Source organism: Cheilinus undulatus, linkage group 6 (genome assembly GCF_018320785.1).
Source record: "Cheilinus undulatus linkage group 6, ASM1832078v1, whole genome shotgun sequence".
In the NCBI taxonomy this organism is placed as follows: domain Eukaryota; kingdom Metazoa; phylum Chordata; class Actinopteri; order Labriformes; family Labridae; genus Cheilinus; species Cheilinus undulatus.
Genome location: NC_054870.1, coordinates 36,496,086 through 36,519,574, shown reverse-complemented (window position 1 = coordinate 36,519,574; position 23,489 = coordinate 36,496,086). Strand labels below are relative to the sequence as shown.

Genomic DNA, 23,489 nt, shown 5'->3' with positions numbered 1-23,489 from the left:
ACCCTGCCTCTGTCTACCTGTGCCACAGAGTTTCTCGCCAAGTCAGCTGCTGCCGATCCATGTTGCTGAGCAGGTATATGTGTGGGGGTGAGTGTGTGTTAGTGAGTGAGAGAGAGAAGGAAAGACAGAAACTAGAGAGAAGGTTGTGGTAACCTTTTAACAAACAAGCAAGGAGTACACATCTTTGGCAGGGCATTTCTTATATTTTACAGGCCATATCTGAGCAAACGTCAACCAATTTCTAATCAGTGATAGAATAACAAAAAGTATATAATTTCCAGTCTTGACCCACACCCTGCAGAGTCCATCAGGCCTGTTTGTTATGAAGAGTGTGCAAAGAAAGAGAAGCAGCAGAGGTGTTTGCCAGAGAAGGGGTGAGAATACAATAGCCCTCCTTCCAAGGGTCTGTAACCATAGACTCTAATAAAGTCACTGCCTGCAAATAAAGAGCCACTGTGCAGCTCGCATTACAACAACAAGGACAGCATTATACAACCCGGCTCTGTTTTGAAGTGCACAGCCAAATGCTGGACAGGAACAAAGCCCATTATGTAATATTGATGATCCAGTAATATCCTGTATTATATTTATCTATATAACAGCTGATAATGACTCCCTATAATTGATTCTATTGTCTAGTGTAGAACATTGGTTGAGGGTTTTCTCCTTCTCCTAAAAGCTGGCGCGTCTCATTTCTTTGTGAACTTTCAAACTTAGATCAGAAATAATGAGGATTTACTTATTACACACTGGCTGGATAGTTCATTTTAAATATAAAGGAACAACTAAATAGGTCAGAAGTGGGCAACTGGCAGCCTTGGGACCACATGTGGCCCTCCACCTCACTCAGTCTGGCCCCAAAGTCAACTTTAAATACCAGCAAATTAAAAACATGACAAAATCTACCATGAAAATATGAAAATAGAAATTTCACGTATAATCTTTGATACTAGGTTATGTTTAGTCCTTTGAAAGAAATTAGTAGATATACTTGGCTGCAATTCAGATCAGGTATGGGAGCATATGTCAGTTCAGCACTGCTCTGGCCTCCTGATGACCAACCTCCAGGTCTATGCCAGGCCCCCTCTCTCCATGTATCCCAGCGGCTCCCTCTGCAATGCACACAGTTGCCCCTCACATCTGGACCAGCCCACCGGGTCCAGGGCACCCAGAGAGCTGGATGAGGCCCAGGAGAATGCGCCAGGTGCGTATAAATGTTGGTATAATAAATGATAATAAAAGGCTGTGAAAGCAACACTATTTTTCCTTTCATTGAATTATAAGTAATCACAATGGTTAAAATGAGAATATCCAGCAATCTGTAACACTTTGGCCCTTTGGCATTGACAATAAAATAGATGCAGCCCTCTTGGTAACCAAAGTTGCCCATCCCTGATATGGGGTGGATACACTGCATCATGTATGCAATGTAATGAAGCCTAGCGTTAGTTCATGCCAGGCGCAGTATTTATACCCCAGCCATGATTAGCTGATGGCCAACTGATCCTACTTATTATCTCCCAGCTCCCGAGGCCAATCATAGCTCTGCTTGCATTAATGCCGATGCACCACGCTGCTGCTGCCAGAAAAGCCTCACCTCCACCCCAGCCACCTCATTTATAGCACAAAGCTGTTGCACCCTCATACCCTCAGGGACTACACAACAAAACTAAAAAATGTAATTTAGTTTTAGTGGGACATTCAGAATCCGTTACATTCCTCCACTACATATCTGTTGCTCTTCTGCCTCTCAGCTGCAGAAGGCAGGAATCCAGGTGATTAAAAGCTTCGACTAAAATGTAATCACCTTTTAAGGACTAAAGCTAGACTGAAATGTTTTTTTTGACTTAAAGTTGACTAAAACTACAAAAGCTAGAAATGACTTAAATATGACTAAAAAAATAAAGAATATTTCATCCTTAAGACTAAGACTAAAATAAAAAAAAATGCATTCAAAATTTACACTGCATCACAGCCTCATAACACTCCAGAAGGACAAAATTTAATGCAAGTCATCAGAATTTCACAGTAAAAAAATCCTCTTAAGTACAGGAGACAGTATGTTTAGGTTGTGTAAAAGCTGCAGGGTTTAAGTCCTTCTTCATTCTCAGGAAAACAAATGAAGAGTTATCTGCAAAAGCAGATAACTGAAAAACGTTCATGAACTTTTTCTTAATTTTGTTCTCCACATAATATCAGTAAAAAAAATCTTTAAAGATACCTCTATTTTTGTTATGCCTATATAGCTATGTTTCTTCTTGGTCAAAGTATCTGGCTTCTGTCTGATCAACATTACCTACAGCACACATTCATAAAAAAAAAGTGTTTCCAAAATGAAGTCATCTGCTTTTGCAAATATACCCTTTAAATGGGCCATGGGTAAACCCTGGATGTGTTCATTGTTGCACCAACTCCTCCAACACAAGAGGGCAGAATCTCTTTCTCCCCCCTCTATGGCTGCATTCCACATGACGAATTACGCTAATAGAGACCAAATTTACAGCAGGAAGTTGAAGCTTTCTTTCTTTTTTTTTTTCAAATTAATGCCCATGTTAAAAATGTATCTAAAGCATTGACACAGATAATAAATAATGAATGTGACCAGAAAGAAGTCTTCAATATGGAATTCATAACAGCAAAGCTAAAACTAAAAAAAGATAGATTTTTGACCAAATTGTTCCAAATATATAAGTATAAATTTTTCAGTTGGTGTGGAAATAAAACAAAGGAAATGTAATGATGTTGTGAATTAGTGCAATGAACATATGGATGTCCCAAAGACTCATGTACATGTGTAAGCTCTATATATCTGGGTTCTCTGCACATGAAGAGGCCCAGCGGATGTCAGCGCATTAAGTATTTTTACATGAATATTAATTCATATTTGTTGCATAATTTTTCCTTTTTCACATATTTATTCTCTCTACTGATGGACAAAGTAAACTATCACTTTTTACTCTTGTTGATTGTGCATGGAAGATGTATGGACTCTTAGACTGGACTGTCCACAAAGATATGCTTGTGTTTTTATTAAACATCTGACTGTACTGTTACATTTTACCTTCTGAGAAAAACATAAAAATAATAATAAGATGGGAAAAAAGAACATGTCAACAGCTCCGTCTGCTAGTACATTTAATTCTGTAACTCCCAAATAATACAGTGGAATTATTCCTACTGAAATATACCACACCACAGCACTTTAATAAGCAACTTTAATCAGTGGAATAAAATCAAGTGATAAAAATAATCCCTCCAAAAATGTACTTTGTGATGTAATTAAGGTTACAAAAGTGAAAAGTTACCCTCTGACAGCTGTGTCCATGCAAAGATGAATGCACCTAACATCATTTTTGGAAGGTTATTAAATCTGAGTCAATCTAAAGTCAAAAAAGGAACTGAAGAAAAACCATTTCCTTCAAACAATAACTGTAACTATATTAAATGTGTTAGAATCATGTCTGATATAGGGAAAGGTAATGCAAAATGGCAGAAAATAAAATTAACAATAGCTATCCTCAAATGTTCTAAAGTTGTATAAGTTCATTTTAAAAATATGAGAAGCAGAAAGTTCAGATTTTGTTTTTAAATGCCTTGGGTAAAAGTCAAAGCTGTCAAAAGACAGAACTCAAATAAAAAACAGAAACCTAAAATTTAAGCCTTAGAGTTTTTGCACTTATTATTTCCAATGTCTGCATGAAGTGAAGCTCCCACTTGAATGATAACCCCCCCCCCCCCCATACTTGTCTGTATTGTGTCAACAGTTGCATCCCGCTAAAGTTTGCAGGAGCCTCTCTTTGCAAATCTCAGGCCTCCCTGTTGCTAAAGGTTGCGACCCTGCTTCTTATTTTTTCCTGGGGCTGTTGGGTTAATGAAGTAACAACAAACTGGGCCCACGGCTAATTTGGAGTGGCACTTCCTGGCCCCCTCTGTCTCCACGAAGACGTATTTCATTTTCTCTTATCTCTGCCTCAGTCATGTGGCTTTCCGCATGGACGCTCATGTCTCCCTCGGTTGCGCGACTAATGGAAACTTCGTTAATGTCATTAATCTGCAGACCAGGACATGAACCAAACACGTTTAACCTCTCTGGGCAGGCCTGAGCCACCAACGCTGGAGTGACTGTCCACACACTCTACATGTGGCTCAGTGTGACGTGTTGCAATACAAGATTCTGGTGTCCACATGGATTAAAGTTACCTAAATCAAACTTTTAACATGATTTTAATTGGTCCAGTGATTGGAAAGTTTCAGCTTAATAATGCTTCCTAAAAAGGACTCCTGCATCTCTCTGAATATCTCTCTCTTCTAATCAGCCTCACTCGAGTGAACGGTTGTTTAAAGATGACAGCACTCTCACTTCCACCATGCACATTTAGACAATGGTAATGTCAGAAGAGTGCTTAATGACTTATCAGGTGGCTGTGATTCCTGCCTCATTCAAAGCCCTTATTCACACATTCCAGCAGCTCTATGAATGGACACTGTCAGCCCCACATGTCATATACTTTCATTCATAAAGAAGAAAACAGGAGAGGGGGAGCGCGGCTGAAAAAAAGGACTCTCTCTCTGGTAGGATGGGTAACCCAGGGGACATTTTCTTTTGTGTGGCGCTCAGCTTATGGGGCCAAATGCCAGCAGGCTTACCTCCACACTGTCTGTCTCTGTGTGTCCCCTCTTTCCTTTGCACACAGTAATTAGGAGGATCTTAATGGAGAGGGGGGTTTATTAGTGTCTGAGGAAGGCTTTAAAAGTCACTTTAATTAAGGGGGATTCTGCAGACAGCTTGTGTGGCGATGTCACCCGTTTTATAAAATCCTTGTTTGGGCACAACAGGAAAATAGAAGTGGGGCTTTAAAAGGAAGGGAAAAAAGGGGCTTTGCAGAGGAAGGCCGTCTAGACCTGCGGTCAGACAGAATAGACACTCTGACCCTGGCTGAGCATTAAGATGGCGGTCATTATCTGCACAGAAATTCCACATGTGTGCACACGGGAAGCGACCCTCCCTCCCTAAAAGGAAAAAAAAAATAGCAAAACAAACCTCCTGCCCCGCTGCAACTGTTTCATTCAAAAGATAGCCTCTGCTAAAATTTTGGGGGGAATAATTTATTCTTAGCATATCCTATGGCCATTCATGCAGGATATAAAATCCTAGATTATTTCCTGCTTGATTAACCCACATCCGGCCAGTCCCTCTCACAAAGCCATTCTAATGTTGCCATTAGTTATGCTCCTCTGGTGGCCAAAAGATTGATCCCACAGACTTGGAATCCAATAAATGTGTACATGAATGGCAGAGGGAGATAACACGTTTCCCACAGATAGCGCGAAGGGACGATCAGGTGCTGACACATGATTGGGAAAAGATGATTAACGACATAATGTTTGAAATATTAAATTCTTCTCTTCTTTTTTTATTACATTTTACTGGAGGACAGAGAAAAGGAAATAATTTGGGGATCATCCTCTCAGTCAAATCACACAAAAGAAGGAGACTACGTTCCTAAAGACAACACGCAACTGCTCATAAAAAGCTACTGTTGTCACACACACATCATGGTACTATAAAAGTCTGCCACAATAACTGCAGCCAGTGCAAGAGGCTACAGAGGGGATCTGATAATGGGCCCGAGGGGAAACGACAACGCGCTCAGGGACCCAGGGATTGTCAGGAAGACAGATAAGAAGACACAGGAACAGGTTATCAGCAAGTTTATGAGGTGTCACTCTGCTCAAACACTCACCTGTTCTGCAGGAGGATCACAAACAGGCGGCCCATTAAATCACACAGGGAGTTCACTGTTAGGAGTCATAGAGACAGAGAATTAAACACCCTTTGTTCCAGGCAACATAACAGAAAATCATGCTTTTTAGGGTGAATATTTTCTTTATTTTCTGCATAAGATAATAAACAACTGGATGTGTTTAATATAACGTAAAGGATTTAAAGTGAAACCCGATGAGAAAAGACCTCAAATGTAGCACAGCGTAAAACTGGTGCTGTGCTACAAAACAAGCTCAAAACAAACTCTTAAGGTTCAAAGTCATACGCAGTATGTCCACCCTGGAATTTTTTTACTCTCCCAAAAATAAAACAATGAAATATCCCAAATTGTACATGCTTAAACCCCAAATTATTGATAACATGTTCAACTTAGGTAGTCGACTGTCAGCTGTAGTTCTCACTTTGCTCTAAAGATTCAACAACGCAGTGATTAGCCTGTTGCATGAGCTTCCGAAAACTCTCATAACATTTAAGAAATAAGGAATTCAAAGTTTAAAACCATCTGAAAAAGATTCCCAACCTTGATCCTCGTAGTCCCCTTACTTGTACAAAATTTAGTAATAACACGAATAACATCCCAAAACAGCCAAGCCTCTCTTTGATCCACAGGAAACAAGTGTTGCAATGCTATCATGAGTTTTTAAAATAACATCATTATCTAAGCAGGGTTAGAAAGAGAATTATAATGACTAGAGATATCAGACTTAAGTAAAAGTAGAGTTACTTTTATTGGAGTTTACTTAAATTAAAGTAACACTATAGTCAAAAAATCTTCTCAAATAAAAGTGAAAAAGAAATGAATTGAAAAGTTCTCAGAGTTTTTAACAGTCTTCTTCCGTACCTTAAATGAGGGCTTAAAAAGTAAAAATGATCCTGTATTTCTGTGCAGTGAAAACGAGAGAATATGAATGTTTTTCAACAAGGTCATGGTATAAAACACATAGATTCATAAAAACTACAGCATTTTTCCCAACTTTTATCTTCATAAAAATTATACATTCTTCATCATCAAGGACTAGTGATAGAATTAACAAGATAAATCTCTGATGCAGTGGTTCCCAACCCTGCCAAGTGTTTTTTTCATCGATTACCAGCTGACTTTTAACTGGTCATTTTCATTCTGCTTTTAAGCATGTTGTGGTCCAACCACTTTTAAAGGAAAAAACATTTATCCTGCACTTACCTTAGAAATTTTAGTCAAATATCTCCTCCTCTGTTTGGTCTGATTGTTGATATTTATTTTCCCTGAGTTTATGCCTTTTCTGTCTGTTAAAGCACTTTGTAAACACCTGTTTCAAAAGGTGCTAAGTAAAGAAAGTTATTTTTTTCATTTTTCTTACCAAAAGATCTTTGTAGAAAAGGGAAATATATGTTTTATTACGAATTAAGTGTGCAAGCCTAATTTTGACCTCCTCTGAGCAGACAAAGCCTCGCTCCCCCCTCGGGAGTTCTCTGGTACCCCTCTAAGGCGTCCTTTGAATAAACTATCCTGTAAGTGTTTTATCACTTTTGTTTTTCAAGATTTTAAATGTTGGGATTTTATTCTTTTATTTAGACAGGAAAGAGAATAGAAACTGAGGAGAGAGAAAGAATAGTATACAGCAGTGGTTCTCAACTGGTCGAGCCTCAGGACCCACCATCAACTCCTCAATAAGAAATTGGGACCCAAATTTCTGATACTTTTTGACTGATTGGATTTCTTTGATGAAACAAAAAAAAAATAGTACATTTTTGGACCTCATACAGTACAAACCGTGTCAAATCAAAGAGACAGGACAAAACAAGCATGCTTTAAAAGAGTTTAGATTTTTTGCTTCCAGTAACATATTTGCAATCCACTGAAAATGGCTCCGCAACCCATTTTGAGTCCCAACAAGGGATGCACAATTCAAAAAATCTTAGAAAGAAATGCATCTTGGACTTGACAAAAAGTCTGAGGTGCTGTTTGGAAATGTGATTCATGGGTTAGATGAATAAACAAGAAAAAACTCCAAAGCACTCTCTTCAAGTATTGAAATGCCTTTATTTTCACACTATCGGCATTGAGCACATCCCATCCTCCATAAGGAAAGGAGATCGACAAAAGAAATTGAATCAACAGGAGGCTTTCTGGATTTACAAACGACAGGCCACTAAACTTTATATATAGTTCTGTAGTTGAGTTTCTTGTATATCCATTGACCTGTATTAACATCATCTGCTGGAGGTTTATATGCTGACACCCTCTGCAGGCCATTACCCATATGCCCAGGTGGCATGTTCTTATTGGTCAGCACCACTTCAAAGAACCTACAGATTCCAGGCTTGTTTGTTTGACTTCCTGATAAAGGCTTGATGCCGGAAACACATCAGAGAGTGTTTTTAATGTCTATGTATGACTGTGCTGTGAACATAAAGGCATTGTAATACTTGCCTTGGAGTTTTGTCTTGTTTATTCATCTAGGGATGCATGATATTAGATTTTTTCCGATATGGAATAATTTCAGCCAATACCGATATTCAGGTATGTATTTTCAGAGCTAAAACTTCAGTACTTTGAACACATTTGAATGTAAAAGTATGAACAAAAACAAACTTTGGTAATTAAAACAAACTTGAAGATTAAAGATTGAACACCTTAACTGGCGTAGGTATGTTGGAACAGCCGAAAACTTTACATGCCTATTACTAATGGTAAAAATTTACAGTCCATATATGATATTCACAGCCAAAATACTGGATATAAATATCGGCAGAGATGTTGATATCTGCTGATACCAATAATAACTGCCTTTTTAAATCAAATATCTGCCAATACCAATAATATTGTGCATCTCTAGTCCCGACCCACCAGTGGAGAACCAAAGTTTATGGGAAAGGAGCCACAGGTAGGGCTGCCTGCTTTGAGGACTGCAACCTCTGTGATTGAAGCACATGGGCATAAGCACTTGGCAGCCGCCACCCTATATCATTACTGATAGTATATTCAATTTTAATTTGACAACCTCAGAGCAGACAAAGTCTTGAAACTTTGAACCCAGTGGTTTAAAACTTAGATTAACTCTTTTGGATTCAATTCTAAAAACAAATGGCAGCTCACCTGTGTGAACAGAGGTGATCTCAAATGCTTCCTATATTGATGGAGAGCAGCAGCATCACTGTGGGACCTTCCAGAAAAAAGGGAACAAAGAGTATTTGGATAAGAAATTTCAATAAAAAATTTTAAAAATCCTAGATTAACTTTTGAATGCTTAGAAGGATTTAGTGTAAGGAATTTTGTGTTAAATCTAACTGGCCTCTTCATTCACTCATACAAATATGACCGAAGAGATGTTTGTATGTCATTTCTACTGAAATGAAAAACCTAATTTCCCACACTGAAATCATTCCAAACAATAAGAGACAAAGCCAGTTTTCTATTTTCCAGTGACTTCTTCCATTCATGATAACAATCGCTGCATCATGAATAATTAAAGAGTATTTTTCTTATCACCTTTAAGCAGCTTGTCCAAAACACTTCATAACAAGGAATGTATACCTCTGAAAGTGTTAATATTTCTTTATAAAATAATAACTGTAATATTTTAAACATTGTTTTAGTTTACTTTTATGTTAAATTAAAGGGGTTACATGACATGCATGAGTGTGCAGTCCTTAAATCAGAGAGAAATGTTCCTTTCCATGAGAAAATCTACCCGAGTGTAGACTGCTCAACTTCACATCCTCCAAATTTTTTTATCATTATTCTTTCACCCACATAAATGATCAAAACAAATGACAATCTCTGTGCAAAGAAGAGACAGAGCCCACAAAAGGGAGTCTGACAGCCATTTCCACAACAGATGTTTTTACAGAGGGGTGTCTTCTCTCCGCTGAGCAGTCTCACACATGAGAGACCCCCAAAAGCTTCAGAGAAACGTCCAGAAAACCAACATGTAAATTTGTAACTGCCATGTCTCTGACTAGCAGGCCCGCGCTTATTTTATTTTCTTTCTTTATGGGGAAAAATCACAAAAGGCATGCTGAAATATACATATCAGCATGGATGATTTAAAAAGGCGGAGGGAGAGAATTAGGGCTTCAATATGAGAAAGAGACAACAGACAACATCGTTATGTGTTATCATGAAAAGATAAGTCCCTATTGATCCGCTTTGTGGGCAAAGGCTGCACTATTGACAGGAAGACGGAATATGTCGCAGGGGCAATATTTCATACATTTGGCCTGTTCACTCCATCACTGTGAGAGGCAGTTTTTTTCTGGGCTGTATATAATAACACGTGTGCTCTTTATTTCCCTCAGATCAATGGTAATGCGAGGGGGGCCGAACAAGATGGATGCCAGGGGCAGGTTAACCTATCGACTGCAGAACAGAGACACACAGACCAAGACAGGGGACACAGAGGCAGTCACTGAAAGTACCCGTGATGTTCTGAATCACAGCCATTCGCTTTACTTCACTTATTTCTCTGCAATACAGCATCTTCCTCCAAGTACTGAGCACTGAATTAGGGCTGGGCATCATTTAAAAATTTTAAGATATATCAATGTTTTTTAAGACAATCAATCTGAAATGTCTGGTCTATTAACAGAATTATATTTCAATAATTCCATTCTATTTAGATGCCTCTTTAATTATAATTAAAAATGAAATTATATCAAAACCAGTTTGACACCACTGCAACAAAAAAGCCCTTGCCACCAAATCTTGGCAAATTTATTGTTTTTAACTGTCAAAAAATTGCAGATAAATTCTTGCACAATGTCTGAATTACACAAATGAGCTGATGGGGACCCACTTATCCGAATTTTGCCAACATATTTGTGCAATTCAGACAGCTTTCTCTCCCTTTTGGTTTAAATGTGACTACAGATCAGTGCCTCCCAAAGTGTGGGCCAAGGCCCACTGGTGGGCCCCAGAGGTACTTCAGTTGGGTCATATGAGAAAAAAATCAAACAAATGTATCATAAAATGATTGATTACGTGTTTTTTTCAGACTCAGAAGTTATACTACGGGTGTCATGGTTTGACTGGTTTTAGATTAACTGGTGGCACCCTGAAGCATTTTACTGTGCTGCTCACTTCCTGATTTAAAAGTGTACCAGTGTCTTCAAAGACATTAAGGCTACTTGGGAAGTGTTTGCTGTGCCACAGAGTAGTTTTACAGGGATAAATATAAGAAAAGAACATTTAAGTGACTTTGCAGATGTCTGTTCAAAACAAAATATGGCAGTGGCTCATTAATTGTAGTATTTGACCCCATAAACGCTTTGAGTGATGTGGATGTATCTGAAAGCAAAGTGTTTGCACTTAAACAAAAATGTGATGAATAAAAGATAAACATTTAAGTCTCGTGTTTTGAATTTAAAAAGGCTTTGGTGGCGCCCAGAAGATTTTCAGGTCTCCAAATTGGTCTGCAGCATTCTGAAGTTCTCAGAACAGCTGCCATATATAATTGGGTATCCATAATTTTTGAACCAGTGACTATTAAAGAATAGATTTTATCATCATGAAACACATGGTATTTAAAAATACAGAAAATCCTGGAAACCACAATTAACAGAAATAGAGATGTCTGCCATTTTTGATGATTGAAGATGAAAAACTTTCCAATATTGGGTGTCTAGGACTTCTATTTTTTATAGCAAACACTTTTCAGTAGCATGGTTTTATTTTATTGAAATCATATCAAAGTTTACAGTTCTGGTATTGAGACAATCATTCAACATATATCAACATATATTCCTATTTAACATGTTACCTCAATCAGCAGAAAAATACTGAGCTATTATTTTTGGTTTGTATTACCCAGCCCTACACTGAATCCAAGCTTGTGCAGTATTCTAAGTTTCTAATACTTAAATTTAAAACTTCTGTAAGAAGTTTTAGCTGGTAAAGAAACAGCTGGAAATTATCTTTAATGCATTTTTATGAACTAAAAAGTCAAACAAGACCATCAGCAACAATTCTTATTTCAATATTGTTGTAAATAAGATATTGAACCTCTGCTATGTGGTGACAGCACACTGCATAAAGCGCATTTTTCATTTTCCACTGTATGTGAAAGATCAGAAAAGACACATTTTGTCCACAGAGGGCGCCAAATCCACAATAACCAAAGTTCCTCTCACTAGCTTTAATTGGACAACTTTTCTCATTTATCCAGCCGTGCAGTGATTCAGCCCTCTCTCTAAACACAGTTTATGTCGACAGTGTCCCTGTTTAACTGTTCTTGAAGCAATATTTCACTTATATAATGCCTTATCTATTTTTTCACAAGATAAGATCCCATTTTTAAACCTCATCTAAACGCTTTTTGATACTTTTAGCCGCATATTTCAAAACAATACAATCTCCATTGTTTTTATGATCAGTAGCATCAAAAAGGTACGGGGGCTTTAAAAACATCTTTTTCATAGATCAGCGGCATACACAAGGAATGAATCCATGAAAACAATTACAGGCAAACTCCTGCACACTTCTCTAAAGTGCACAAAATGTTTCAGTGCTTTAAAATTGATTGTTTTGTGCAATTTAGGCAGTGTGCTGGAGTTTACTTGTGAATTTTGAAAACTGTAAACAAGAATTTTTCAAATAAAGAGTGCCTTGAACCTCCTCTTTTTAGTTGCTGTTATGTTAAGACAAACATCAATATCGTGTGATTGTTTGTGTCATATAGTGTAAGGTTAAGATGCTGGTACTGTTATAACCTTTAATTGGATGCATATTTCTTGAGATATTCATCTCATGTTCCGACAGACAGCTCAGAGCATTCATTCATTCATCCTCATATTCATCTTCATTCATTTTGTATATTGTATTGAATTTCTGTTCATGCATGTAATTGGCATACATCTATTCTTTATTTCTTAAATCTTCATGTGTAACTCTTATATCTTATGCTAATATTCTACATAAAAAGCATCTGTTATGCCTGTTTTCTGGTTCTGATTTTGATCCCATATTTTGCTGTAGTGAGATTTGCACTTTTTACTATCAAATGTTCCTTTTTGTGGTAAATACACAATAGTGTAGCTGCTTGGGAAAGTTAACAAGCAGGAAAAAGGGGCAATGGGCCCTGACTACTTCCTGGCAGACTGGAGGGCCAGCAAGCCCACACAGGTGGCCCGGATCTGGATCAGGTCAGCCGCACCCGTGCACAGCCAGCCTGATAATCTCATGCTAACGCTCCAAGTCCCCCAAAATGCACTTTTTCATGAAAGAATGGGTTAAAAAAGTGACATTTAATTAAAAACATATGCCAACTTTGATCTTGTGAGTGTTTCAAATGCTGTACTTTAGTGAAAATCTACACAATAACTCGTTCATTCATAAGAACTTCACAACCACGCAGATAGAGGTAAATTATTAGTAAGACTCAAATTTGATTAAAGATGGCTTATGATTGTGAAGGAGGCCTTATATTGTAAAAAGTTTCCATTAATTAAACAGTTCTGTGCTTGAATTCACTCTGTAAATGCACCTTTTGTGACGCTGAGGAGATACAGATTTGTTAAGTGTTTAAATTTTGAACAAACCTCCTCTCCTAATAATTAGTGATCCCATCTCTGCAGCACAGGTGATTCAGCTGTCTGATCATTCTGAGCCTTTCTATTGTTGATGCAGCACCACACATTCACTCTGAAAATACAATACAATCTAAATATGAAGTCACTCTGGCTGAACTGCAAATCGAACGTTAATAGAATAATGCTGTTCCGACAGACAGCTCGGAGCATTTTTTTGTCTGAAGCTGGGTAAAGGGTAATTAATTTGGCAATAAATCATTTAGTGTTTTGGTGACTCTGATGAGAATTTTTTTCTTGCTGCTCAGACGTCCCCCGAGCCGACCCCCACTCCCCATTGTCTGTGTGAAAATGGAAATCTGTGCCACCAGTACAATATCCACATTATGTGCCCTGCCTCAACATTGTTGCATGACATGCTTGACTGTACGCTGGCATATAGGAGCAGAAATGAGTAAACATACCATTAGCACATATTAAGGTTGGGCTTCTACTTACACTAATGTGAGCTGAACGAATAAATATGTTTCAAAAATTAGTTCTCCTGTGTCTGAATAAAAAAAATAACTCTTAGACATTTAAACAGTTTTGTTTTTGTGCCCACAAGCAAAAAAAAAAACGTAAAATTTCAAATTAACTTCCCTTTAAGTGAGTTTTTAGACAAGGGCTATCTACTTCAATCTTACATTTAAAATATTTTATAGCATATCCAAATATGTTATCTTTTTAACTGCAACAACAGAATCATAAAGACATGTCTGTCACATTTTAACTCCACCTTACGCTTGTATGTGCATATTTCACTGGTAAATTTAAATAGTAATGGTGCTTGAGGCTGAAGGTTCAATATGTGCCTTGTTACAATTGAAGGCAATGACATTTATACATTGATTTTATTTGTTGGTGTGCTCATATGGAATTATACAATCATTTAATGACTAAATGAGTGTTGTTTTAAGGGGGTGTTTGTTTCCTGTGATATGTGAGAGTGGTTAAACAGCAGAAAAAAACAGCCCAAAAACATTTTTAGGCTTTATCATTTAATGTTTTATCTGCAGCGTCCAGCTTATTCTACCTCAAAGATATTTATTCTCACTTTTATCAGCCAGCTTTATCTTAATATTTGGCTTTGTTTGTTGCTGTTTTAATGCCATTTTTATGACATATATTTAATTATTGTTTGGGTCTTTACTATTTGTTTTATTATGTGTCAATTTGTGTATCTGTTTGAACTAATTGGGATTTTTTTATTAATTAAAAAGCAAATTATAACTAGTTTTTTGAAGAGTTCTGTATTTTAATAAGTTATTCTTATCATCATATTAATCCTAGATACAGTCTCTTTAATTCTTCTTTTAACCCTAATTGGATATACAGACTGGAAAAGTGCATCTCTGGTTGACAATGCCTCATTGAAACTGGTGCATTCATGTGTGTCTCCCTGTCTCTCACATAGAGAAAAGCATGGAGTCATACATTAACTACTTAACCCCAACACTTAAAGGTGTGAAGTCTTTACACATAAGAGGAAATCGTGAAAAAAAAAAATCAGGTATTAATCACTTCGGAAATATTAAGATTATAGTTTGAACTTTTTAGCCCATATGAGATGGGGAGACAGAGCGGGGAAAGAACTGGGGTTCAAAGCTGGAACTGGCACGCAGAGGACTGTAGCCTGCGCCACCATCTGAGCTAAACCAGCGCCCAAATCACTGAGTTTTGTCCCCAGATAGGACTGGGTTTTATAAATAAACAAATCTATCATTAAAATACAGTACAGAGCCTACTCTTAATACTTCAGATTAATTATAAATATTAGTATAATCAGAGGCACCACCAAGGATTTTGGGCTTCTTGAAATCATGAAAGTGATTTTATTTGGGTTTATGCCCCAAGATTCATTTTCACTTTCAGGGGCCTTTGATTATGATGCTTATACTTGTGAACTCATGACTTTTGTATAAGGGTTAAGCTGTGTTCCTGCTCAAATAATACATAATTTAAAAGTTGGAACCAATAGGTTTTAAATGTTATAAACATGCTACTAACTTAAGGGAATCTCATATTACCATATAATCTTTTTCTGTGGTGTTTCTGCCAGAAGATGTGAAAGCAAACAGTCTATTGGAGAGGGGGCTGAGATCCAGCTGGCAGCAATAACTCAATGCTGCCATCTAGTGTTGGAACACTTTAAAAAAGAGAACAAGAAATAGGTCAGAACTTGGGGTTAGTTTCATAATAAATTATGATATACTGAAGATAAACAAGATCATATTGAAAATCTTGAACAGTTTTGGATCTGCTTGGATCTATTTGGAGGCCTGCAGTACAGTAGGGGAAATTGATTTATGAGTACAAGTCTCAACAAATGATGCTTGAAACTGGAGATGGTGAAATTTCAAATCAAGTATGATCATATAATAATCCTATATTTATGGTAATAAATGCATATAGGTGTATTAATTTGTGTTGAACAGTTTGTAGGATGTTCTCAGTGTCACTGTTAACACACAGAGAAAACCGAGATGCTCCCCTGTGCTGTACATTGTACACGCTCTGCCTCGATACCTCAGCCCCACCTGTCTAGCCATGAGCTCAGGGTTGAAACAGAGTTCAGCCAAGTTGAGAATTGTTCTTTGCTTGTTTTATCAGTGGCCTGTACTATATTTCCCCATGAAATACTACAGCCGGCAAGGGATACTGCCAATGGAGCGGGGTAACAATTGAATGGGCATTAATGATTTACAGGTACATATCTGCTATAATCCCAACACAGGCGGAGGTAACTGAGAGCAGGATCTGATGACATCACTGATGTAGCCTCAGATAACACCTTGATCATCAACTATGTATGGATCTGGCAAAAGATATAAGATAATGTCCAAGTGAGAGTAGACTATTTACTGGTCTGGTGTAGGCGAGAGCCATGTTCAGACACTGAGTCAGGAGCTGACCAAGAGTCACAGTGTTTCACATTAACTATGGAGAAAGTCTCAACTAATGTGCTTACATTGAATCACAATAGCTTCAATAAGAGGTGGAAGAGTAAAAATAATGATACGTGAGCTAACGGCTGGACGACATGGACCAAAAATCATACATTGATATTTTAGCTGAATGGTAACACAAGATATCTGGATATTTTTTTCTGAAAAGAAATATGAAATGGGTGATAAACTTTGATATGATTCTAGTTTAAATCTTTTTGGTACCACTGGACCAAAACACTGAGAAAGGCTTGATTTTTTAATTCTAAAAAATTGGAGACACACTTCTACACACTGCTTAAAAGGTGCAAAGATCTCTGCAAACATTTCCAGATACTGATGTTGTCAAAACTTTTCAAAACTCTTCAGTACCATGTGATTCATACTGATATACCCTCCATTATCTTACAGATTGATGGTATCAGAAAGAATCATCTTCAGTCATATTTTTACTCAAAAGAAAAAGAGCTTTATCTGTGTAGCACAAATATGTTGGCAACAAAAAAAGCTGGGTGTAACCTGTGAGGAGTGATGGGTTCCCTCACTCATTGCCAGTTTACCTGCAATTTCTGATGATCAAAAACAATCTATTGACTTATTTAAACTTCTCATTTTGTTGCTGTGGTATCAAACAGGTATCAATATGATCTAACTGTTACTACTAATAAAAAAATCTCCTCAACTAAGTAAAATAATTCCCATTAAGACTAAACATTTCAAAAAGATATCATGTGGTTAATAAGCATTTTACTGTTAATGGTTCTTATTGTAAACAATCTTTCATGGTCAATTAAGCCTGGTCTCTTTCTCAGTATAAAGTATATGAACATAAGCCATACTGTCTTACCCTACATGCTGGATGGTCTTTGAGACAAATATAACAGGTGGTCTAATAAATTTGTTAAGCACTGTATATATATATATATAAATATCCTGAGTTTTCTGCATATTTATCACACTTAATCACACTTAATCGGATCAACAAACCAATTTTAATATTTCAAAAAGACAACCCAAGTAAATAGAAAATGCAGTGTTTGAATGATTATTTAATGTTTTTAAGGGGGAAAAAACCCAAACCTATCTGGCCAAGTGTGAAAACGTAACTGCCCCCATTGTTAAATCATGAGTTAACTCTGATTAACCACAGTTTTTGGAAAGCTGAGTTCAATTTCACTGGCCACACCCAGGCCTGATTACTGCCAGATTTGTTGAATTAAGAAATCTCTTAAATAGAAGCTGTCGACAAAGTGAAGTAGGCTACAAGATCTCAAAAAGAAACGCATCATGCCACGATCCAAAAGAAATTCAAGAACAAATGAAAAAACAAAGTGATTGAAATCTTTCAGTCTGGAAAAGGTTAAAAAGCCATTTCTGAGGCTTTAGGACTCCAGCAAGCCACAGTCAGAGCCATTATTCACAAACGGAGAAAACTGGTAACAGTGGTGAACCTTCCCAGGAGTGGTCGGCCAACCAAAATTACTCCAAGAGTGCAACAACAGCTCATCCAGGAGGTCACATGAGAACCTAGAATGACATCCGAAGACCTGTAGGCCACACTGGCCTCAGTTAAGGTCAGAGTTCATGACTCAACCATAAGAAAGACACTGGGCAAAAATGCATCCATGGGAGAGTTCCAAGGCCAAAACCACTGCTGAAAAAAAGGACACAAAGGCTCGTCTCACATTTAAAAAAAAAAAAAAAAATCTTAATGATCTCCAAGACTTTTGGAATAAATATTCTGTGGACTGATAAGACAAAAGTTGAACTTTCTGGAAGGTGTGTGGCCTGTTACATGTGACTTAAAAACAACAGCATTTGATAAAAAGAACATCATGCCAACAGTCAAACATGGTGGTGTCAGTGTGATGGTATGGGGCCGCTTTGCTGCTTCAGGACCTGGACCACTTGCTGTTACTGATGGAACCCCGAATTCTGCTGTCTACCAGAAAATCCTGAAGGCCAACGTCTGGCCATCAGTTTCTGCCCTCAAGCACTCTTGGGTTATGCAGCAAGACAACGACCTGAAATATACCAGCAAGTCCACCTCTGAATGGCTCAAAAAAAAAAAAAAAAAAAAAATTAAGGTTTTGGAGTGGCCAAGTCAAAGTCCAGACATGAATCCGACTGAGATGCTGTGGTGTGACCTTAAACAGCCAGTTCATGCTCAAAAACTCTCCATTATGGCTGAGTTAAAACAATTCTGTGAAGAAGAGTGGGCCAAAATTCCTCCACAGCAATGCAAAAGACTCATCACCAGTTATCGCAAACGCTTGATTTCAGTTATTGCTGCAAAGGGTTATTTTTCAAAAGGACTTCAGTGCAATCTATTCATTCTGTGATGTAATCCCACTAACACTTTTTCATTTATTCTGGTACTATGTTCAAATAATAACATCAACAGATTCGCTGTTGGTCATATCAGCTCTGATTTTATTGTATGTTTAGAAAATGTATTACTTGCTTTCCATAAAGGCAACTGTTAAATAAATGTTGAACTTGAACATAACACCAAACAATACCTTGTGTTAATCAAACCTGTATTTTCTCTGGCTTTATATTTGTTTCACGTTTATCCGCTAGCTGTGTTGTTTTGTCTTGTTCTGTTTGTATTGTTGTGTTAAGCACTTGTAACCTCTCTGTGATTGTAGCTGCTTTAACACTGCATTTGTGAAAGAAATAACTGAGGCTGGAAAAGATCCACAACGAGGTGGGAAAATCAGAAGCACCCTAGATAATTCTATCAATACGTTTCCTCTGCGCTCGTCTGTGTGTGATGTTTTCTTGTTTTTGTCTTAAAGGGGTTGTTTACATTTTTAATCTGGATGTAGGCTAATGTCGGGTCGATGGCCATAATTTGCAAACACGTCAGAGTTTCATCCCGATGAAACATGTCTAAAATGTTTAAAATCATTGCTCGTGGTCTTTACTTTGGTGAACTTTCTTAGTGGCTGCACTTCAGCAGGCTGTTTACAATCACAGGAAATGACGTCCTAATGTTTTGAATCGTGCGGGCTAACAGATAACTAGAACGCTTGTAACCACTGCACTGACCAGCATTCCCCTAATAAATTTGGGGTTACTTTGAAGCTTCATGTTTCTGTAGTTTGCCACGGTAAGTTTTCAACAATTGCTCCCAGTATAAATGACCGACGATGTTTTTTTATGTGCGCCTTGAACGTTACCTGGCAGTTGTTGTTAGCTAACAAGACTACTGAGCTAGCGCTTCTTCGCTAACAACCTACCGTGATCTCTTCGCAGAGATATGGATACACATTTTATGTAATAGTTTATGACTGAACATTAAACTTACTATGGTAATGACTGGCCGTTGAGGTGCTGACTGTGTTTTTTTGGTAAGAAAACACGGCACCGTCTGCAGCGGGTTAGCTAATGAAAACGCAGCCGTTACACCAGTAATTAACCATTAGCTATCCAATAACTAGCATTTGTCGATGTCCGAGCCGCAGCAGTGCTAATAATGGGCATGGAAAATAACGCTAGCATGTCTGTGGCATTACTTTACGTGTTTGGTGCAAAGGCATTGATTTCACAGTGAGGTTTCGCATACATTATTTAACTTACTTCGAAAAGCGAACTCTTAAAGGAGCTTTCTCGGTGACATTTGTGGCAGCTTTCCTGGCTAACCTGCCAGAGGAACTTTGCTAAAATGACTCTTGTAGCCGGACATCTTGTAAAAGTTCATGCAGGTCGTGCGAACAAGTCACTTCTGACCACGGCTGCCTTTCCAACATGACGTCATAAGACGCTGCAGCAGTGGTGTTATGGTTAAACTGGTGACCATGTTGACTGGCGTCTTTCAGACCTACCGGTATGCGTTCCGTGCTGTCGCAGTTAAATCATCTGTTGAAGACAAGGAGAGCCTAAATGAATGTATTGTTTATTTTGTCTTTAGAGACATACGATTCGTATATGTGAACGTTCAAATTAAAAGACTGTACAGAAAGGCAGTCATTGAGACACTTTCGGAGCTACGACAACCACAGACGCATTCGGCATAAAGTCACCAGTAAACACGGTCACCCTTAAAACTGTAACACTGGCTAGCTTTCACAACAAGCCTTTCATAAGATATGATTTTGTAACGTTCCTGTTCATGCCTGAGCTAATGGCGTGCCATATTTGGCACATGGATGACATCTGCTTGGTTTGATGTAAGGTCAGTATAACTGTCTTGACCATCTGCTGTTTCCCAACTCCAGCAGTCTTTTAGCTTAGTATTTCCTGTGCAGCACAGTAGGAGAAAGCAATGGACCTCCACAAAATCATCCACAATGCGCTGCACGAGTTTATTCAAACTTACATTCCTGATGCAGATCTGAGGTAAATTACAACCCCCTTTTGTATTATTTCTAAATGTTATATCCAATCAGCTTAAAGTACCTTATTTTATACTTTGCAGCACACTGGATGATGTCCTTCTGTCTTACATCACTGGGGTGCTGGAGGATCTCGGCTCTCAGCAAAGTGTTGAGGAGAACTTTGATGTGGAGGTCTTTGGAGAGATGTTAGAAGCTTACATACCTGGCTTTGCTGAAATTGACAGGTAAGCAAACAGTTGCCCTTGTTTGTTTCTCATCTGATTGTAGCATAGTACTAAAGAGGATAAAATTATTACGTCATTTTTTTCATTTTGCAGTGTCAAAGTCTGTGAAATGATGTTCAACCTGGCTTCAAAACTTGCCACCGCTCGGACCTCAGGTATTTATATTATAATTGCTAAAATACATATTAAAGAAATGGTTTGTTGCATTGCAACTTTTCTTTACTTTCAAGATGTTTCCCATATTTCCAAATTGTGGTCCTAAGAGTTAAAAAAATACAGCAGCTTTATTGTGTGACTATGGTCAAAATCTCACTTGACAATTCATACCCTGCCCAAGCATGTTTGAGCTTAAAAGTCCAGTTTGTTTGACCAGTGTGATGGGTCTGTGCCCAAAACCTGCACACTTCTATAGCCCTGGCATGGAACAAAGAGGTGGGCTTTGGTATAGTATGATTGCTCCTGCATGCACGAAAATACAGCATACAGCCTGGACATATAAAATATATATGACTTCATCTTAACAATCATTTAAAGCTGTGGCAAAGTGTTAGAGAGCCGTATCTGGCTAAAAAGACTTAAAATAAGCCACACAGTGCATACATTCATCATTGTGTTTTTGGTGTATTTCTCCATTGTGCTGGCTTTGTGAGATTGCACGTCTTGTAAACTGCATGCGTCATATGATGATATAATGATGTATGCATGCAGGAGCCTGATTGGGCTTGGGGCATTGCGAGTGCTGCCCAGTTAGGGACTGGAGGAGGGGGAACAAGTGGGCTTCAGAATGGTATGGGTTAACTGGCCCTAGTTTGTGTGTGCTCTTATTTTAGTTGTGGATCAACTAAAATAATTTATGTGTGTGCTGATGTTAACTTTTTTCTTTAGCTAACGAACAAAATGAAGATTCTAAGGCAAGAACAGAAGAAATTTCCCTTAAACTCACCAACATATCTACTCAACCTTCACCTGGAAGCGAAACGCAGTGCCTTAATAATCAAACAGAGGGTGCCACTGCCAAGGTTATAATTTTCTTGATCCATTTTAGTTTTAGATGCTCTGGCTTTCTGTTAAATTTTTAACCTCCATCAAATTAGAAGATATATATAAATGTGTGTTAATATCCAGCTGCCAGTATCTGAATGGGAGGCTCAGGAGCAGCACCTGCTGGAGATGTTTCCCAAATGTGGTCTTGCTGAGGCTCGCAGTGCCCTGTCTATTGCCAAAGGAGACATGGAGGAAGCTGTGCGCCTTATCATAGAGGGTGATGTCCAACTCAGCCCAACTCCTCTTAATGTGAGTCCCTGCTACACGTGGAGAAAATTGATTCATTTTGAATGCTGCCTTACTTTTGGATGTCAGCAGCCTGTTTGCTCCTGTTGTTGCAGGTAAACCAAGGGAAGAGTATTTCTTCACTGGCAGATCAGAAACTTAAAGAAAGCATCCTTGAAAAGTGAGTAATGTAGCTTTTATCCTTTGGAGAGCACCTTGTTTTACTGTTTCTGGCTTGCTTTCTTACTCCTACTTACAGAAGTTGGGGGTTTGTTATGATTATTGTTTTTATTATTGATATATCTCATGTCCATAGGTACATGTTAGTGGACAGGGAGGATGACAAAAAAACACACCGCCCCGTCCCCCCTAAAGATGTAAGCATCTTTTACACCCTACATTTCCAGTGTTGCATCATCACGTCAGTTTCATTAAATAAAATAGTATTCTGTTTCTTTTTACAGGCTCCAAAGAAACTAGTTCGCTACCACAGTAACCAGGTAGTTACCACAAAAGGAGAGCGATATCAGCTTGTGAAGACCAACGAGACAGAGGATATGAAGAAGACGTATGTCAACCTCAAGCCTGCAAGAAAGTACCGCTTTCATTGACGACCAGCACAACACTGTGAGAGCAGCTACTGACATTTTTGTTTACACTATTTATGATTTATGATGTTTATTTAGCCTGGATTTGTGAGGTTGTTTTTCCCAAGTTATGGACGGTATTTGTTAGTCAGTGGCTTATTATTACTTTTTTTAATCTTACCATTAAATGCCTTGGTTGAAACTTTAAATTTCAGTTTCAGTTGCTTTGGTTTTGATTTCTATGAGAGATTTTGAAGAACAGTGTGGTATTTTGGTGTGGATGTTGTAACTTGTGTTCTGGTTTGTGTAACAGCCTAACCTCTCTACTTTTTTGCCATCTCAGCAGGTCTGATGTTGCACTGACATTATTGATATTTTCAAGAATTTCTTTTTTTTTATCCAGCTGTTAATTTTGTTTCCCTTGAGAAGTCCAGTATAGATTCATCATTATGACAAAATGACAAAGATGAATCTGTCGATATGCGTTATTATGTTCAAGTGGTGCTGTAGGGTTTTTGTTCTGGAAAAGTCTCAACAGCTTGTTTAAACATGCATATAAAATCATTGATGCCAATTTTATTTTTTAAAGATCTATTTTTACATCATTAAGGCTGCTCACAGTGCTGTGAAAATGTCTGTCCCAGCCTTGTGTTCTGGACAATTTGTTGTGCTACAAAACAGTTTTCAAATGAAACCATAGACGTAGGATTTGCTTGTTTTATTTTAACATTTGTACAACACAACCCCCAGTGGTATTACGTGTTGCCTCCCCCAAGGCTGGATATTCA

At 38.0% G+C, this 23,489-nt stretch overlaps 1 protein-coding gene and 1 long non-coding RNA gene across 3 annotated transcripts in view; one reads left to right on the top strand and one right to left on the bottom strand.

The window, feature by feature from the left end:
- The window catches only part of LOC121510824, a 93,574-nt gene extending 73,081 nt beyond the window's left edge, over positions 1-20,493 (bottom strand). Inside the window, exons 1-3 of the long non-coding RNA XR_005991992.1 lie at positions 19,864-20,493; positions 8,865-8,931; positions 5,745-5,799 (exon numbers count right to left, since the gene is read on the bottom strand). This is a non-coding gene — a long non-coding RNA (uncharacterized LOC121510824). The remainder of the gene's footprint in view (positions 1-5,744; positions 5,800-8,864; positions 8,932-19,863) is intronic.
- Positions 19,277-23,275, top strand: cuedc2 (CUE domain containing 2). 2 transcript variants are annotated; one of them, XM_041789085.1, is made up of 9 exons: positions 19,277-19,393; positions 20,502-20,622; positions 20,702-20,845; positions 20,939-21,000; positions 21,731-21,864; positions 21,971-22,138; positions 22,231-22,295; positions 22,431-22,491; positions 22,579-23,275. In XM_041789085.1, exons 2-9 carry the CDS (start codon positions 20,549-20,551, stop codon positions 22,723-22,725), a joined length of 855 nt encoding a protein of 284 aa, XP_041645019.1. In that variant the 5' UTR covers positions 19,277-19,393; positions 20,502-20,548; the 3' UTR covers positions 22,726-23,275. The 2 variants fall into 2 exon arrangements, with proteins under 2 accessions (XP_041645019.1, XP_041645018.1); XM_041789084.1 differs by having other exon boundaries at positions 19,283-19,393; positions 20,505-20,622.
- Positions 23,276-23,489: the final 214 nt, after the last annotated feature.

What these genes read in the sequence shown, in the direction of transcription:
- cuedc2 (XM_041789085.1), top strand. Translation starts at nt 20,549, where the DNA reads ATGGACCTCCACAAAATCATCCACAATGCGCTGCACGAGTTTATTCAA. An exon ending in ATTCCTGATGCAGATCTGAG is followed by an intron (nt 20,623 to 20,701) that starts GTAAATTACAAC and finishes TATACTTTGCAG; the next exon opens with CACACTGGATGATGTCCTTC. An exon ending in CAGAGGGTGCCACTGCCAAG is followed by an intron (nt 21,865 to 21,970) that starts GTTATAATTTTC and finishes GTTAATATCCAG; the next exon opens with CTGCCAGTATCTGAATGGGA.